Source organism: Carassius carassius, chromosome 30 (assembly GCF_963082965.1).
Source record: "Carassius carassius chromosome 30, fCarCar2.1, whole genome shotgun sequence".
Classification (NCBI taxonomy): Eukaryota; Metazoa; Chordata; class Actinopteri; order Cypriniformes; family Cyprinidae; genus Carassius; species Carassius carassius.
Genome location: NC_081784.1, coordinates 28,772,329 through 28,789,891, shown reverse-complemented (window position 1 = coordinate 28,789,891; position 17,563 = coordinate 28,772,329). Strand labels below are relative to the sequence as shown.

Sequence of the window (17,563 nt, the reverse complement as noted above, 5' to 3'; positions counted from 1 at the left end):
GACGCCAATCAGAGCTAGTTTTGCGTGTGTGTGTGTGTGTGTGTGTGTGTGCGTGTGCGTGTGTGTGATCTTTGCTGCTCTATGGAGAAATCAATGGGAGTAGGTAAGGGGCTCAAGCACAGAAGGTGTTTAGGCACACGTTTCGTATCAAAATTTGGTCTAGAAACTTGTCATTGAGGAAGGTCTAGAGTCTAGACAGCTCTGTGTCACTAACCGTGAGCAAAGATGTGCCAGTCAAGCATCTGCTATTGAGATGAGTGCTAACAGCCCTGTCTCTAGACCTTAATCGCTACAAATCAGATCTGCTGCCAAGTAGTCACCTGAAACGAAACGCTCAGAGATGCATCACATTTATCCAGAGGGAAATGACATCATGACCAAGCTGACTGGCTGATGACATCACTGAATTCCTAAAAACAGGGCAGTGATGAAACATGTTTATATAAAAAAAAACTTAAAATCACATTTCTTGCAATAGATGAATAAATCACTTTCTCCTTTTGATTAGAGGAGGACATTTTTTCGCTGAGTGAGTACAACATCAGCAGGAACTAACAGGACTCCTTGCTACATATACTGATCTGTTCAAGCATGATGCATCTAACTGTAAACTGACTTTAAGCCAAGAATGTAAGACCTTTTAAGGCCAGGCTTCTTTGCTGTATTGCTGAGGGAACTAATCAGAATTAAACCTATTCTCTCCTGAATCAACTCATCACATTCAGAGCATGGCAGCAAGACGACAGTAATGTGCATGTTTCTCCAAAGATAAAAAAGAAGAAAAAAAAAGACATTGCTGGTGAAAAGAGACAAGATTATGATGTATAAAATAGTATGTGTAGTTGCAGTGTACCTTATTTACCCCTGAAAGTTGTATATTAGTACCTAAAATGTACATATAAATAACTAAATGAGACATATTAGTACTTTTGAGAAGGTTCTGCCCCAGAGACTTTTGTACCTTTATTTCTGAGAGAGGATACAATGTGCTGGCCTATGACACAGCAGGCATGTTCCTCTGCTGAAGCTGAGTCACCAGGAGGACACACCTGAGACACACCTGCTCTGTCAGGGACACACCTGCCTCTCTCTGACAGCAGCTGGCACACACAGTACTGACGGGACCAAGAGAGGAAATCATCATGATCTCTCCTGTCTGGATGATCATTCCTCAGAGGTTTGACATACTCTCAACAAATGTGTACTTTGAGATTATACTTTGTTTTCCTGCATACTAGTGTTGTAATATTTGATGTCTAAGCCTGAAAATAAATATTTTATAACATGTAAATGAGAAGTTATTGGGGTATTTCTTTCAGCCCAACACTGGTTTTGAGGCTGTAGTCGGTCGATAATAACCAGAAGTTCTCGTGTCAACAACACTGCACCTGTGGGTGTCTCAAAAAGCATCAAGCAACAAAATTAGCTATTTACAAATTTAATTTGCAACTTTTAACAACTTTTACAAAAGGGACTTAAAAAGCATGCACTTCCACTTTAAATTACACAGAAAGAGCCAGGTGAAGAGATACAGCTACGGACGGAAAATAACAATTAATTAAATTAGCTAACTATTAGATTGTTTTATAGCGTTTTATATTATTATTTTTCAGGCTTACAAACATATTTCAAGTCATATTTTCTGTGAGATGACCAGTCAAATGTTTTCATTTTATTTTTTATTAAACGCTTAGAAAACAAGAGCTGGTCCGTCAGTTCTACGCAGTGACGCAGTTTTGCGTCGTGGTTACGTATACGCAATGACATCATGTTATTTAGTAACTTTTAGCAAGAAATGGTCCTGCCTTTATCAAATTCTCCTGAAAATCAGTTGCAGCACTTGTTTTGACCCTGCGCTGGGTTGCCAAAATGACCCAAATAGGTTTTTTAACCTCGGAATGTTTTTTTTTTGTTTGTTTTTGAGTGTGTGTATGAACACACAGACCTCAAAAGTTCACTAACACAGAGATGAGTGATTCTTCATGATCAGTTTAATCTACTAAAATGTAAGTGGCCTATACAGTAATAATACTTTTATGCGTTATCAGATTGAGCTCTAATCTTGAAGATCTACTCATGATTCCACCAAATGGAAAATGAAAAATGTGACGTGGTTTCAAATCGGAATATGACTCTTCCTTACGAAACAGGACATCATCTTCATACATGTCTTCTCTAGAAGACAGCAGACACACAATAATCAGGCACAAGATCTCCACAGAGAAGTTATAGATCAATATTCCTATGAAAATGTTGCCAGGTTATTGTTAAACTTCTTTTTTTTTTCATTAGGGTTTTCCCCAAGAATATATTAATATGCAAATTAGATGCAGTGTATAGATACATTGAATAAAATGTGAATACCAATGTATTAATATTTTATACACGTATTCCATAAAGTACAGTAGTATATCAGATCATTCTGTTATATCTCGATATAACAAAGTTGAGAATCATCTTTCTACAAAGTTTGGCTCAAAATAGCATGAAAACTGATTGGTGAATGAAAAAAAAATTACATTGATTTTTCCATTTAATGTCTATTTTATTTATTTATTTTTTGAATAACACACGGAGAATAAGATTTGAATACTTCTTTTTCACAAATGTTTTTTTTTCTACATTTGGTTCTTAGGCTCCAACCATAGACTGTATGGCTCCAACCAATGTAATGACATTGATATATATATATATATATATATATATATATATATATATATATATATATATATACATATATATATATATATATATATATATATATATATACATATATATATATATATATATATATATATATATATATATATATATATATATATATGCATTGACATAAAAAAATTAATTATAATAATTATATATATATAAATCTCCTCAAGTGAAATAAATAAATTACGAAATGCCAACACATCCAGTGTTTTTGGTCTCTTTCTCTGTCCATAATGCTAAGACCTGCTGAGATCTTAAAACTAACGAACATTTTTGCATGAGAAAAAAATCAGGAAAATGACGCCTAAGAAATTAAACTTTTATGCCCTGTCTTGTCTAACCACTAGAGGGCAGCGCGTGCCACACAAACCTCTCTCTCTCTCTCTTTCACTCTGTCTCTCTCTCTCTCTTTCTTTCTCTCTCTCTCTCTCTCTCTCTCTCTATCTCTCTCTCTCTCTCTCTCTCTCTCTCTGTCTGTGTGTGTGTGTGTGTGTGTGTGTGTGTGTGTGTGTCTGGAATTCCAAGAACAAGAATTCCAGTTGGAAATTAATAAAATTACTTAGAAAGTGTCCTTAACTTATCTTAAAACAACAACAACAACAAAAACACCAGCCGTGGCACATGATACTTGTGTGTAAATCAGTGTGAGATCGGTCACACACAGGTCAGACTGTATCAGAGATCGTCTTCACTCTGTGATAGAGCAAGATCAGTAATAGTGCCACATCCCATCTCTCGGCAATACTTGTCTTTAACCCAACTAAAAAAAAAAGTTACTTTAAAAGTCTTGTAATATGTTTCTATGCCCTAATCGTAGTAATTTAAAGTTAACAGCTCATTTTTTTTCTTCAACAATTCCAGTCAAATAGATCTGTGTTTTGAGTTACAGTAGATTAGTAATCAGTTCAGAAGTAATCCGTGTATATGCCAAAATCTATGAATTCTATGAAATAAGAATGTTGTCATGCAGGTAATTCCATTCACGTCTGTGTAATGAAATCAAAGCGTTTCACCGCTGTTGTCATCTGAGCAGTGTCTCGCTCTCTAGTGTGATGGGTGAGTGGGGTTTGAGTCATGAGTCAAAGCATAACTTACTGAAAAGTTACACAAAAAAGAAGAAAAAAACACCTGCAGAAGTGATTTCCCCTTGAATGTTTCCTATACCCCCACGTCAGCTTGATGTTTGACTGTCTTCACCCCGAGCCTGGGCTGAAGCTCTGCTGGGGGCAACCCCCTGAACTCCAGCTCTGTGGGGCTGCTCACATCACCAGTTACGGGATCCATCCTATAGATGGCTGCTAGAGAATGAGTCAGCACTGAAGGGCCCACAACATGACGTGACCATGCTCTCCGCAGCACACACACGTGAGAAACGTGACATCACACCACTAGACCGAGGCTCAAGATGACATACTGTGAGTGTACTTCTTACTATTACGGTTTCATAGAAATAGTTGCAAAAGCTCTTAATAAGAGTCACAAGAAGACAGGTACGGTTGTGAGGTTTTCTGTCGTGTTGACGGTGCTCAGGAAACTTCTCTGGAATGCACCCGAGTGACAGATCATCATCTCGGAACGGTTCCTGTTCTACAGATGAGTCATGGGATCGAATCAAACACACCTCTGTAAATGAACTGACCTGGAATCCCCTCCGAGTCCCCCACACACACACACACACACACACTGCAGGATCCGGATCATCCTGGTCTGGTCTGGTTTCTTTTTATTTCAGTTTCAGACGCGCTCTTGAGTCACACTTGAGGTGGTTCAGCAGTTATGGAATTATTCCTATTTGGTGTATGCTTAATATTGATAACTAATTAATAGGCAATAATCCGGTTGTTACTGGTTCTCCGTGTTATCTGATTAGCAAAAAGGAACAGGTGAAGTCAACAAATTGTCAAAATAAAAATAACAGATATTTTATTATAAATAAGCTGTATTTAACTGAGGGTTTACATCTGGATCAGTGCGTTTCAGTCGTTATATAATACACCACCTGATGCTCTTTTAGTGGAAGAAAGGCACTTACTGAGTTTGCTTGAAGTTTTCATAAAACTGTAATCCTTTTATGAAAGGTGTGATGTATTATGAATCTGGTAAAGACTGAAAACATTGTTCACACTCAGTTGCTAACATATAACATGGATATTACTTATTTTAGTACCATTATAGTTTTCATTAATATATAAAAATATATATATTTCAATCACATTTTTTTTTTATTGAAATGTAATTTTCATTTTCTATTTAAGATCAAATTTCAGTTAACTTCAGTTAGTTTTATGGTTTTAGGACAAGCATGTTGTTTTATGTTTGATTCGATGTTTTCCTCCCTAAACCTTTCAGCGCACAGGAAGTGCACTAGAACACAAACGCTCAAGTTGTGTCTGAGAATCAGTGTGTAGGCTGCACAGTTTATGGCCTGCTATTTTCAGAGCGGCACTAGTTGACTTGGTGCCCACGCTGCCCCCACATCACTCAAATGTCACCGGTCCCCACCGAAGATCCCCTCCCTCTCTGAGTCAGCAGAGCTCTCCAGGGGTTTGGGGGATACCTGCTTCTCCAGCAGTGTGAGTGTGGGACACTGCGAGGCAACTCTCACAATCACATTATTAGAAAGAGACACAGTTTTAAGCAGGCAGAGGAGACACAAAGATGCCAATGCTATAACTCACAACCACAAAACTTCCTGTGACGGAACAGTTTGGTTCAAGTGGCACAAAATTCACCTGGGGTTTATGCAAAGTTTTACCGACTTCTAAATTTAGAGTCATTCAAAGAAGATACCAATCTGCTACACACACACACACACATGAAGGGACACTAGTTATGTAACTGCTCTTATGATTTCTGGATAGCAGCAATCGTTCTTTTTCTTTGGCTATTAATCCTCACTGCTTAACTCATCTCATTTTGTGACTTATATCCAACTATAGTTACGTAATCAGTGTTGTGGGTAACGCATTACAAGAACCGCAGTTACATCATCAGATTACTGCTTTCAAGTAACTAGTAAAGTAAAGCATTCATTTTTAATTTACAAGAAAATATCTTTGTTTGCCCATTTATTGACTGATAAGTCTCCAGTCCCCATATTGGGAGAAAGCAGGCGCTGTGTGTGCTGTGAACATGATTTAGTTCTAGACTAAATGTGATTGTGCATTAATTCATCCCATTCACAAAAAAAAAAAAAAAACAGATTTAGTATTCATCATGAAAAAAATATATGACTGCACTAATTAAATATCTTAAAAAACACAAATGTATATAATCCCATTTTATTAACTGTCTTTGCTGCTGACCTTCGATGATCCAGTTCAACCATACTAATAAGCAAAGATGAATTTAGATAAATAACAGTTGTGCTTCACTGTTTGTTTTTTGATTATTATTTCTGAAGAGTGCTGAATCTTCTTCTGGTCTACTGTAAAGACATGAATTTACTTTTCCTTCAGCCTGAGGTTTATTCATTACACTTTTTTGGTGTGAAAGGGCTTTTACATTTGCTATAAATCAAACTTTTTATATTAAAACAAGCAAGCCCTGCTCATATTAAAAGAGTAATGCTAAAGTAACATTATTTTTTGAATAAAAAGTAACTAAGTAACAATGATTTACTGTTTAGGAAGCAATGCAATATTGTAATGCATTGCTTTTAAAAGCAACTTTCCCCAACACTGTAACTAACAGCCATTGTTTTGTTACCGACACCAAAATGTAACGTATTACTACCTGAAGTACTATTTTTAAAGCGTTGCTTGTTAAAACATGTATTTCCAGCTACAATAAAGCAAATCAAGGTAAACAGACACACGACAGGCGTTCATGTTTTTCTATTAAAAATAATTTATTCCTGGACCACATATAAATAATTCTTGAAACACATTACAGTTAATATTTGCTGTGAATAAATACCAAAAAAAAAACAAGGCTTTTCATACGATACTCTAATGAAAGGTTGCACAAAATGTCCATCTTGTAATCTATGTTCCTCTCGGTCTATAACTGGAATGTCACTGTACTGTACGTCACAAGTACTGTTCCTCATCCCAGAGCAGCTTATTTAGGATTGTGCAAGTTTGTGATGATCTGAACTGACTGAACAGATCCAGTAGTTGACGAGTAGACACTTGTGAATTTATAACTCGACTGCAGATCTCTCTCGTATGTATCATTTATCCAAAGCACATTTCTGAACATTTCCCACATGAATCTCAGATAGACGGAGCTAAATGCACAATATTGGACTTTGAGGATGGGAATGTTTAACACAGTTCTTTATAAATGATGCCACAGGAGCGAACGCGATCTCTTCTCGTTGTGTCTGTGCAGATATTGCAGAAATATTCAAATAGAGAATGTCAGTTTGTGCATACTAAACGTATGCAAAGAATAGACTGAGGCATTGTGTGTTTAAAGGGGAGTAGTGCAACCGAAAGAAAGTGGCTGGGCGAGAACGGCCAATTCACAGGATTTCTTACCCGTGTGTGTTTACATTCAGACTGATTCGTTTCCGCCTGGCGGTTTATCCAGACGGGGATTTCAGTCATCGCAAAAACTGACACGGTTTTATTTATTTATTTTTTCTATCTGCTCTAGACATCAGGGAGGTGTCAAGTATCCAGTTTTCATTGCACTTAAGGAATTGTTCTTATCCGTTCAACAGAACAGACCAAATCATATGAAGTTTAGCAAAGGCAAGCAATAGTGAAAAATAGTTTCAAGAGCAAGAAGGACGTGTGAAAATGGTAAACAGAAACATTCTCGAAGGCAACAGATGCGTGCTGCTTGCAGACATCAGATGGTGCAGCAGGAATGAGATCCGAGCTCTGCTTAGCAAGCTCTCATTGGCACTTAACCTACATTTCATGAAGGAACTATCGAATGCTGTCCTCCGGTGGTCTCTGCATACCCTGTACTTCTCAGGCTTCCTGCAGTCCACAGTGGCGAAGTACACTTGCTTAGACATATCTTTCGGTTTATTAACTTTGGTCAAATTTGTTGCTAATCTGAAATCGTTACTTCTTACACTCCTCAATTCGCCTATAATCGTTTGCGATTAGTTACCCTGTCCGATACAAACAGCTGTGTGACTAGACGTCATCGTGTATCATTAGTTTCTCACGACGGTCTATACACATGATACAAATGAGCAAAACTTCATTTGAGAGGTAATCAATTCTACAGCACCACCGGGCTCTTTATGCCCTGCCCAATATAGGTGGGGGATTTTGGGCAATCCTGTGAAAGAGTGTTCGCCAGCATGATGAACTGGGCCCTTTTTCAGCAGTGAACCGTTCTGTCAGCCTCAGTAAATCTGCTTGAAGTGGTCACATTCGTTACAGTAGCCTTGTTTCTCTTGGTTGGCGTAGTGGTCGCAGCCCTGCGTCTTGCAGCGCTGTTTGCTCTTCTCTTTGGGCGCCTGTGCTCGTCGACCCTCTCGCTGGCCACGGCTGATGCAGTCCGGGCAGAGGTCCGTGCAGCCCGGGGACAGGTTCTTACAGCCGCTGCGCCGACACGGTGTCTGGGACAGCATCGGAGGAGGACGAGCCTTCGAGGACCGCTGGACAGAAACAAGAGTTCGTCAGTGCTTCAGAAGAGCCAAACCTTCCCCACAGCAACGAGGTTCGGACACTTACCGTGACGAGAGGCGGGGAGTGAGAGCCCCTGCTCGCTGCTTGGTTGAGTCTGGCACTCTGTTCCTTCACAAAGCACTTGTTGCAGTAACCCTCGAGCATGGCCTTTCCCTCGGCGCCGCAGCCCTGACCCCGGCACCGCGGACAGTTCTGGAAGCCCGCCTCAGATGTGTGTCTGGGCTGGACAAGAGCAGGGGTGGCCACTATACCAACAAAAACAGCCAAATATTATACTTTATACACACTTGCTCTTCTGGTTGAACTTGTCTATGACTCGTGGTGGAGACATTGTCATGAGATTGCATTTGAAATGCTATTTCTTGATCAAGAGAGAGTCACAAGAAGAAGTGAGTGAATGCAGAAGAGTAGCACTTACGGTGATTGGTCTGGTAGTCTACATAACATATAGTGCAGAATCCCAGCTTCTCTGGCGTCCCAAAGAACTGGCAGCCGGGGCGTTTACACTGCCGGGCCGCGGGTGTCTGCCAGGTGTGTCCCGTGCGCTCGGTCTCCCTGTGCAGAGCCCATAATGAAGCCTCGGTCCTGGGCTCCTGCTGCTGGGGGTCCCCCCTCTCGGAAACGGCAGTCCTCTGCATGCAGGGTGGGCAAAGACCATTGAATATCCTAAAGACCTCCTGATGGCACACAACGCACCTCTCAGTGTCCCTTTCTCGCTCTCTCTCCTTCTCTCGCTCCCGGCTGCCTGTCGCCCACCAGCCCTGCTGCAGTGGACCATTAGCCGCCGTTCGGTTTTGCCTCGCCGTGAAGCAGCGTTCACACAACCCATCATGCTCCACGCTGAGCGTGAACAAGCATCCGGGCGTCTTGCACTTCATGGCATGAGTCTCACTGTAAAGGCTTAGACTGGGGGCCGTAGGGGGCGCAGAGCGTGGGCTGGGCAGGACGGAGTGCTCCAGCCTCCCTCGGCTCTCGGGGTCCGAGGACGAGGTTTGATTTGTGGTGGAAATGGCCTCTGGCTTACAACCCGCCTGCCGCTTTTCGAAGCACTCGTGACAGTGGGGTTGAGTGTCCACCGAGACGTAGAAGGTACAACGGGGAGTGGCACAGCGGATCTCAATAAGAGAGAGCTGGGAGACTGAGAAGGGAGGGGGACGCTGGGATTGGGGGGCCAATAATGACTCCTTATCCTCCTGCCAGCGCTTATATTCATGGTTGACCAGCTGTAGATAGTCCTCCATCAGGTTCATGTCCTCAGGTAGGTTGCCTTCATCCAGTCTGTCAGAGAAAAGGAACAACTTTATAGGCACTTGTGGTTACATTTAGGAAATGCCTATATATATACATGTATATGTTAATATATAGATGTTTTTATCACAAGTACACAGTACACCAATTCCAGAAAGAACTGCACTGAAGCAGCCTGTGTTTCTTGGACCAGGCCATGTAGGCTAGAGCTGGCTCATACCTGGCTGCAGTGATGATCTGTGTGGGATCGCAGCCCAGGCCAATGACAGGGATTTCTATAAGCATTAGGTAGTCTTTCAGCAACTTCTCCTTCTGTTGCTGCTCCTTTTCTGTCAGAAAGTGCACTCGGAGATCTTCAAACCCACCCCGTCCAGGGTTTATCAGTGGCACACCACGGATCTCTGAATGGGTCACAAACATCAAATATTCAAATGCACTGGGCCAAGTAGAAAGGACACATTAAGGAGTAGCACAGTGTCTGGTGGCATACCTGGGCCGCTGTCTTTGATTGTGATCAGAGGTGCAAAGTGCTGAGAGTCGTATCCAAGCACTATGGGATACTTGTAGCACTCTCCTGGAGGCCAATGCAAAGGCAGATATATGCCCCCGACATTGAGGGGTGAAAAGGAGGAACCGGACTTGATACTTCGGAGTACTTGGTCTGTTAAGAAATAAAAACATTGATCATGTTGATGCACCAAATCAGTCAGTGCTCCAACGAACAAGTGTTTGAGTAATTCTGTTGAAATGCTCCTCATAGAAGCATCATTGTTTAAGCTTACTAACCTGCAATAACAATAATTGGTCTCCGGAGAATATTTGAAAGCACAAAGATGTGAATATCCTCTAGTGAGTCAAACTGTAGGCCATTACTGCTGGACACCGGAGAAGCCATTTCTACAATCTTCACCCATTCCTCCTCCCAGTTCTGAGAAACAGGAAACATTACAAATATGTATGAGCTCTACCCTCGTCATTCTGAAAAAAAGGTTCAGAAATCTCTAAAGCTGAATGTGTTTTACTGCTGGCTTTATCTGACTAGTTTCTGCAACAGAAATTACCATTTGACATGTTCACGGTGAAGGTGGAAGTGCTTACCAAAGTGCTGTATCGCAGGCCAGTCTGAGTGAACTCCTGAGAGTGCAGCAGCTCTGTCTGAAAGCGCCCTCTAAAGTTACTAGTGTCTGTCTCCTTCAGCACTGCGTAAAGAGCCTTTCGCAGCACCAGGTCTGTGTCCTGAACCCCCAGCAGGTACTGAGAGGCTGCGTGGAGCAGGCAGTTCCCATCACCTAAATGAAGACACACAAACACAGATCAAAGCTCGGGACAGTCGTAGTGAAGAGCTTGGGAATGTGGGAATGTTCTGACGACGTTATGTTCCTCAGGCACGAATGGGCTCACTTAGTTTCTGGAACATGAGCAAACATATAAGCAATATATGCAGATATGCCATTCTACAGGAGTCGTCCCGAAGGATCCCTTCTCCTTACATACAGTGGAAGTGCACTGAGATCTGACTTTGCCAAAAAACTCATCAAGCAGGAGACATTCACGCATTCAGAAAAAGGCTATGAAACTTGCAGTTCCCGTTTAAACATCATCTAAATTGTCATAACAGAGAGAGCCTTAGCAACCTGCTGACGTGCATAACGACAACAGAAAATAAGAGTGCGAAAACGAAAAACTACATTTACGATCTTTGATTTGTTGTTGCGTACCTAGACAGGAATATCTTTTACACCTAAAGGTTAGTTCAGCCATATTTGTCAAGTACAAGATAAAGGATAAGAAAGAAGCACTGAGGGGATTTCCACAGAGGTGTTAAAACCGATAACAGATACCCAATCCATCTGACTGTGTGCATATTAAAACAGTTCTCTGCTAAAGCAATTAAATATACTCCTCTATTAAACAGGGAGACATTTGGACACGTCAGGCTACCTAGCAAAACGAACGAACTCTAAACTCTCTAGTCTGTATTTTTCCGTAAATCAGTACCTTCACTGTAAGCTGTAAGTGTAGGTCACAGTAAAGAGAACTTGAACACACTGCACAGCTGTGTTCTTCCTGATCTTGTGTAACGTGTGTGCGTTTATGTGAATCTTGTGTGAAACAGTCTGCGCACAACTGTGAGGAATTTCCCTAGTATGTGATTCTCTGATTAAACGCCGTAAGGGCTTCACTTCAGCTCTCCTCTTGACACCAGAGCCATGATCTAAAGCGTCTGGACTTTCCAGAGGAGGGCCGACGCTCTGCAGGAATGCCTGCATTCATGCCACTTCTACAGCCCATAAGGGAAGTCTGAACATATGATCTAGTTCCTGTTCTCTAAACCTGTGTAATCGTCTAGAACATGGGCTGTGCCTGATACCAACACAAAGGCCAAATGTTCCTGAGCAGAAGAATTATTTAACTTGTCTATAGGTTATGGAAACTATTGTACAGTGCGTTGTTTTGTTTCTTGTTACAGAAGAGAACGTTTCCATATGACCCTTAAAGCGAGGGGAACCAAAAAATATGAATTCTACAACACCTCTAAATCAAACGCTCCTTGACATACACGATGAGATCTGAATCTGTTTAGCATTGATACAGGGACAAACACTTTTAAGAAGTAGTGATGCTAACTTAATATCTAACTTGATCTCATTTTTCAGAAGTAGTTTTTCTAGTAACAAATTTCCAACAAGTTTTAGGTTACATTGTTCGATTTCCAGGGAATGTAGGAACTACTAAAAAAATGTATGTCAAGTTTAAATGCAGTGGAAGTCGCTTTAGATTAGTGTCTGTCAAATGCCTAAATGTAAATGTACAAAACGTATACACATTTAGACAAATCCCCGTTCACTTAGGAAGTTGTTACAGTTAATGTTTTAAACAGCATGTTCCAGTCTGATGATTTCATAATCCCATGTGATTCAGAACAGGAAATTCCTCTTTCATTATGAAGAAAAATCTGTGGTGTCCAGAAAAACAACACTTTTTTCCCTCAGAATACAAGAATGAGACGCTATCCGCTGCCAGGAACAAGACATGTGTGAAATACTGACACTTACAAAACAAACAGAGTATTTCAGACCAATCTTAATGTAATGTCTGAGTTTACCCATGTTCAGTTACAGTAACTAGTGACTGTGCCATGGAGCAACAATGGCAAGTACTGAGAAGTTTCCCTGGCAGCATTACTCATCAGAGAAGAGAAGAGAAGAGAAGAGAAGAGAAGAGAAGAGCAGTGCGTCCTGACCCTGAGCAAGCAGGACACAGTCAGAAAGAGCCCTGCATCACCCTTCAATCAAACTGTTTGTCGAATTAAGAGGGAAGAACACCAGGGTGACAGATGGGGCAGGGTTTTCCCGTCTGTCGTGAAGAAAAACGTGTTCTTTTTTTAAGTGGTCAAACAATATGGCTTTTTAAATAGCAGAGCAAAATGAAGATGTACATAATAATGCCTTCATGAACTGAATGCTTAGTTTACACAGTGAGAGAGGTATCACTTCAGTCATCAGCCAAAAAATGACCAATAAGAAGAATTGTCTAGAGCCATTGTGCATTTATATAGTCTAGCAGACCAATAATGCATCGATAACATAAATCGATACAAATAGCTTAAAAGATCGTAATAGGAGAAAGAATCCAAGTGTTTCTAATGTCAGCGCTTGAAAAGAAAACAGAAACCAGAGAGCCACTCTTTCTAGCTGATTAAATCATGGCATAGTTACCGTTGGTCCTCAGCGGCACCAGCTTCTTGACCTCGCGGCACCAGTTCAACCTCTTCTCCTGCTCCAGTGAGCTCTGCATGGCCCGGTCCAAGATGGCCGCCTGGATGACCTCGCGGAAGGCCTGCGGGAACTGGCTCATGCGGATCATCTCCAGCGTGTAGCGGTGCATGCTGCGCAGGTGATGGATCAGGCCGCCGCTGGACGAGGGCTTCACCACATCGTTGGGCACCCGCTCTCTGATTTTAACGGCCTTCAGAAGGTTACTCACAAACAGGAACTTGGGCAGGAAGTTCTGGCCCTGAGACATGGTAGTCTGGAGTGGGGAACCAATCTAGTTCTGCGAAAGAAGACGTGAAACAAACACAGCATTGTCAGAGGCGCTCAACCCACGACCATGTGCTACAGAGAAGAATTTCCCCTCATTTCCCTCCACCCTAAAGGTGAAGAACTGAAAGAAAGATCATGGCCCCTGAAAGCCGATGGTGTATTCCAGACTCTTGAGGTCAGATGAGAAGGGCGAACATCTTTATTAGTCCACCCCCACGATGACATTTCCAAAACTATCAGAATAGCCAACAGACGGGCTCAGACACCTGGAGGCTTCAGAATACCACTGACTTTGTCTGAGCTGTCGAGGTTCTTAAGGGACAACTTATTCTGAACGTCAAAGCGACATCGTTCCCTTAAATAGCTCTCGCGAAACGCTCGCAACGCTGTCGTCGTGCGGGAAGCGACAGAGCGGCGAACACGGTTCATTAAACACGTAGCACAACGGGGACAATAGAGAGCGATGCGATAAAATAACTAATAATAATAATAATAAATATTGTAACATCAGCTGCTGACGCTCGAATTACGTAATTGACTTGACAGAAGCCCCAGACAATGCAACAATGTAACACTCGAAAGGAAGCGATGTGTCCCCATGGCAACAATAGAACGTTTAATGTCTCGAATCGCTGCTAAGTGACGTCTTCGCAAACAATGGCTGTCAAACCGTGGCGTTCAAGAACAACCGCCGTTTAACCGCGACACAATTCGGGAGAAATCAGTCTCGCTCGGTTTAGGATACAGTCTGACACGATATCAGAGAGGCGAGGGAACGGGCGGAACTCTTACCTGTTCAATATGTCGGTATCCACTAACAAAGCCCATAAGATGTTCAGGCTCTACTGCTGCTTCACTCAGTCCACTTTAATCGTCCATGGCTCTGTTAGATCTCCACTGGATTTCACTGCTATTCGTCAAAACACTGCGGAGTCTTTACTCTAGTTAAGACCGCCCGACTGAAAGCAGTACATAAAAGCCAGCGGGGATTTCCATGAGGTACTTTCCACTTTCACAACCCATTATGAGCGTTCTCCTCGACTCACCGCCAGGGGGCGCACGCTGGCGTACGCTTACGTTACGTCTAGCTCGCTGACGTAAAGCTCGACGTCTGTTTTGCCACACCCATAGCACTGGTAGTTAGGTGAGATGTGGAAACACAACAGTGGAAGTCCCAGCCTGTGTAGTTTACACCCATGTGTGTATGGTTTAGTTCCACTTGACAGATATGTAAAGAATGAATGTACATTACAAGAAACGCAACAGTCTTAGTCAGTAGACTAGCAGAGTTACAAAAGGGCCATCCTACCTGACTTATTCAATGTAAGGTGATTAAATGAATATATTTTAATATATGCCCTGCGTTCAGAATGGAAACAGGGCTGATAGTAACAAAACTGACAGTTTGAGCTAAAATGACTGTGAAGACTGTGAAACTAAAATAAACAACTTATAATTTAATGATTTTAAATTGTTTGCTGTACAAAATCTTGGTAACAGGGCCGGTATAGGCCTAGTGTGCCTACCATTTTGTGTTTTTGCTAATACAGCATGGCGAAAAGGAGAAGTAAATTACTGGATTTTCCTTTTTTTAATTACCATATTAACATTTAATAAACAACAACATCAAGTTGACACTTTATGAGAAAGAGGTTTTGTGGAATGACCCATATACTGGGCAGAAACGTATGAGCACATGACTGATGATAATGATGTGGTGGGAGTAAAGTTTACAACTCAAGATTCAACTCAGCGTTCAAGAGAAGCTGATCAGAAGTTCCCAACGGCAAAAGTGCAATAAAAAGTGACTAACATCTCATTTCTTGTGAGGGTCGCTCATTCTGTACATTCACTCCACTCAAAAATTCTAGGTAACGCTGGAAAATAGCTTTCATTATTAACCTGAGGAGACGTTTTTACATTATGCTAAACTAGCACTGACCTACTTTTGCTCGATACTTTTCCGTCTTTTGATATGCCCTGAATTCATTGTGCCACTGTATATTGTGTGACAGATTTATATTAGTTTAATTAAAGCATTACACTCTATTGTGTCCATATCAACTATAGGCGACAATAGATTATATTTCAGCCATAAAGTGTTTCGAACATAAACACATTTAGAAATACATTTTGATATATTTTACATAGTTTTAAAGAACTTTTTCTGTACATTGACACCAAGCAGAACTCACAGGTGTGCATAAACACCGAACCCCGATTTATTTTAAATCATATCAAACTGAATCAATATTATTATCATCTCCGTGAGGGCGGGACAATAAACTTATCCAGTGGCCGGACAGTTTTCAATCCCTCTCATGAAACAACAGCAGCAGCAATCAGCAAATACCAAAAATCCAACCGACAAAAACAAGTGTCATCCTACATTTATTTTTCCTCATCCGAGGAGCTTTTCACTCAGATATACATATTTCAAAAGGGAAGAGAAGTCATTCACAATACCTAATTCAAGCCGTCATTAAAGGGAGCTAAAGATACGTCTGTGTAAACTGCTGCGACCTGATGAGAAAACTTTTGATGTACTTAATGGTCTAGAGATTGTAATTAAGCATAAAAATATAGACAACTCATGAATGTATATGTAAATTATTTTTAAAAAATTTCATTTTGATTGATGACATGCCAGTGTTAGTTCAGGTTGTCAGATACTATACATGTATTCATTCAAAAATTATTATTATTAATAATATATATATAATATAAAATCATGAGTATAATATATGATTATTTTATGATTTCACCTCTTGACATTAAATATTTTTACACGTATTTCTTCACTATTTAAGTTTTTTTTCTTCTTTTTTTTCAAAGTAGTCTGTTCATGACTTATTATTATTATCTTCATTATCTTGGACAAACTAAAACTCTCCCATTTGGGCATTAGAACATCTGTTGTATTTCTACGTGGCACTGTAGAGCACAGAGCCAGCAATTATGATCAGAATCAGTATGTCAAAATGTTCAGGTTCCCTTTCATAGGTCACTTCTCTTGCAGTTTACATCTAGATTAAAGACCCATCTCTTTAACCTGGCATACACATAACATACTAATATGCTTTTATTATCCAAATCCGTTAAAGGATTTTTAGGCTGCATTAATTAGGTAAACCGGAACCGGAAACACTTCCCATAACACCCTATGTACTTGCTACATCATTAGAAGAATGGTATCTACGCTAATATTTGTCTGTTTCTCTCTTGTTTCGAGGTCAACGTGGCCACCAGATCCAGTCTGTGTCCAGATCAGAGGGTCACTGCAGTCACCCGGATCCAGTACGTATCCAGACCAGATGCTGGATCAGCACCTAGAAAGGACCTCTACATCCCTGAAAGACAGCGGAGACCAGGACAACTAGAGCCCCAGATACAGATCCCCTGTAAAGACCTTGTCTCAGAGGAGCACCAGGACAAGACCACAGGAAACAGATGATTCTTCTGCACAATCTGACTTTGCTGCAGCCTGGAATTGAACAACTGGTTTCGTCTGGTCAGAGGAGAACTGGCCCCCCAACTGAGCCTGGTTTCTCCCAAGGTTTTTTTCTCCATTCTGTCACCGATGGAGTTTCGGTTCCTTGCCGCTGTCGCCTCTGGCTTGCTTAGTTGGGGACACTTCATCTACAGCGATATCATTGACTTGATTGCAAATAAATGCACAGACACTATTTAACTGAACAGAGATGACATAACTGAATCCAATGATGAACTGCCTTTAACTATCATTTTTGCATTATTGACACTGTTTTCCTAATGAATGTTGTTCAGTTGCTTTGACGCAATGTATTTTGTTTAAAGCGCTATATAAATAAAGGTGACATTGACATTGACATTGACTTCGATGCTGCGGTGACGTCACCACGTATGGGAACACCTTCGGTGTGACGAATGTCTGAAGCCCTATACCATCCCGCCAATCTTATTCGCCAAATAGCGCGTGGCACC

The 17,563-nt window shown here is 41.1% G+C and overlaps 1 protein-coding gene across 1 annotated transcript; it reads right to left on the bottom strand.

Annotated features, from left to right (window-relative positions):
• Window positions 1-7,978: 7,978 nt before the first annotated feature.
• On the bottom strand, window positions 7,979-14,645 carry LOC132110992 (tumor necrosis factor alpha-induced protein 3-like). The gene is made up of 9 exons (XM_059518151.1): window positions 14,393-14,645; window positions 13,274-13,610; window positions 10,653-10,843; window positions 10,341-10,482; window positions 10,045-10,215; window positions 9,775-9,955; window positions 8,725-9,584; window positions 8,352-8,551; window positions 7,979-8,275 (listed from the first exon to the last, which is right to left on the bottom strand). The coding sequence occupies exons 2-9, from the start codon at window positions 13,578-13,580 to the stop codon at window positions 8,021-8,023; spliced, it is 2,307 nt and encodes a 768-aa protein (XP_059374134.1). The 5' UTR covers window positions 13,581-13,610; window positions 14,393-14,645; the 3' UTR covers window positions 7,979-8,020.
• Window positions 14,646-17,563: the final 2,918 nt, after the last annotated feature.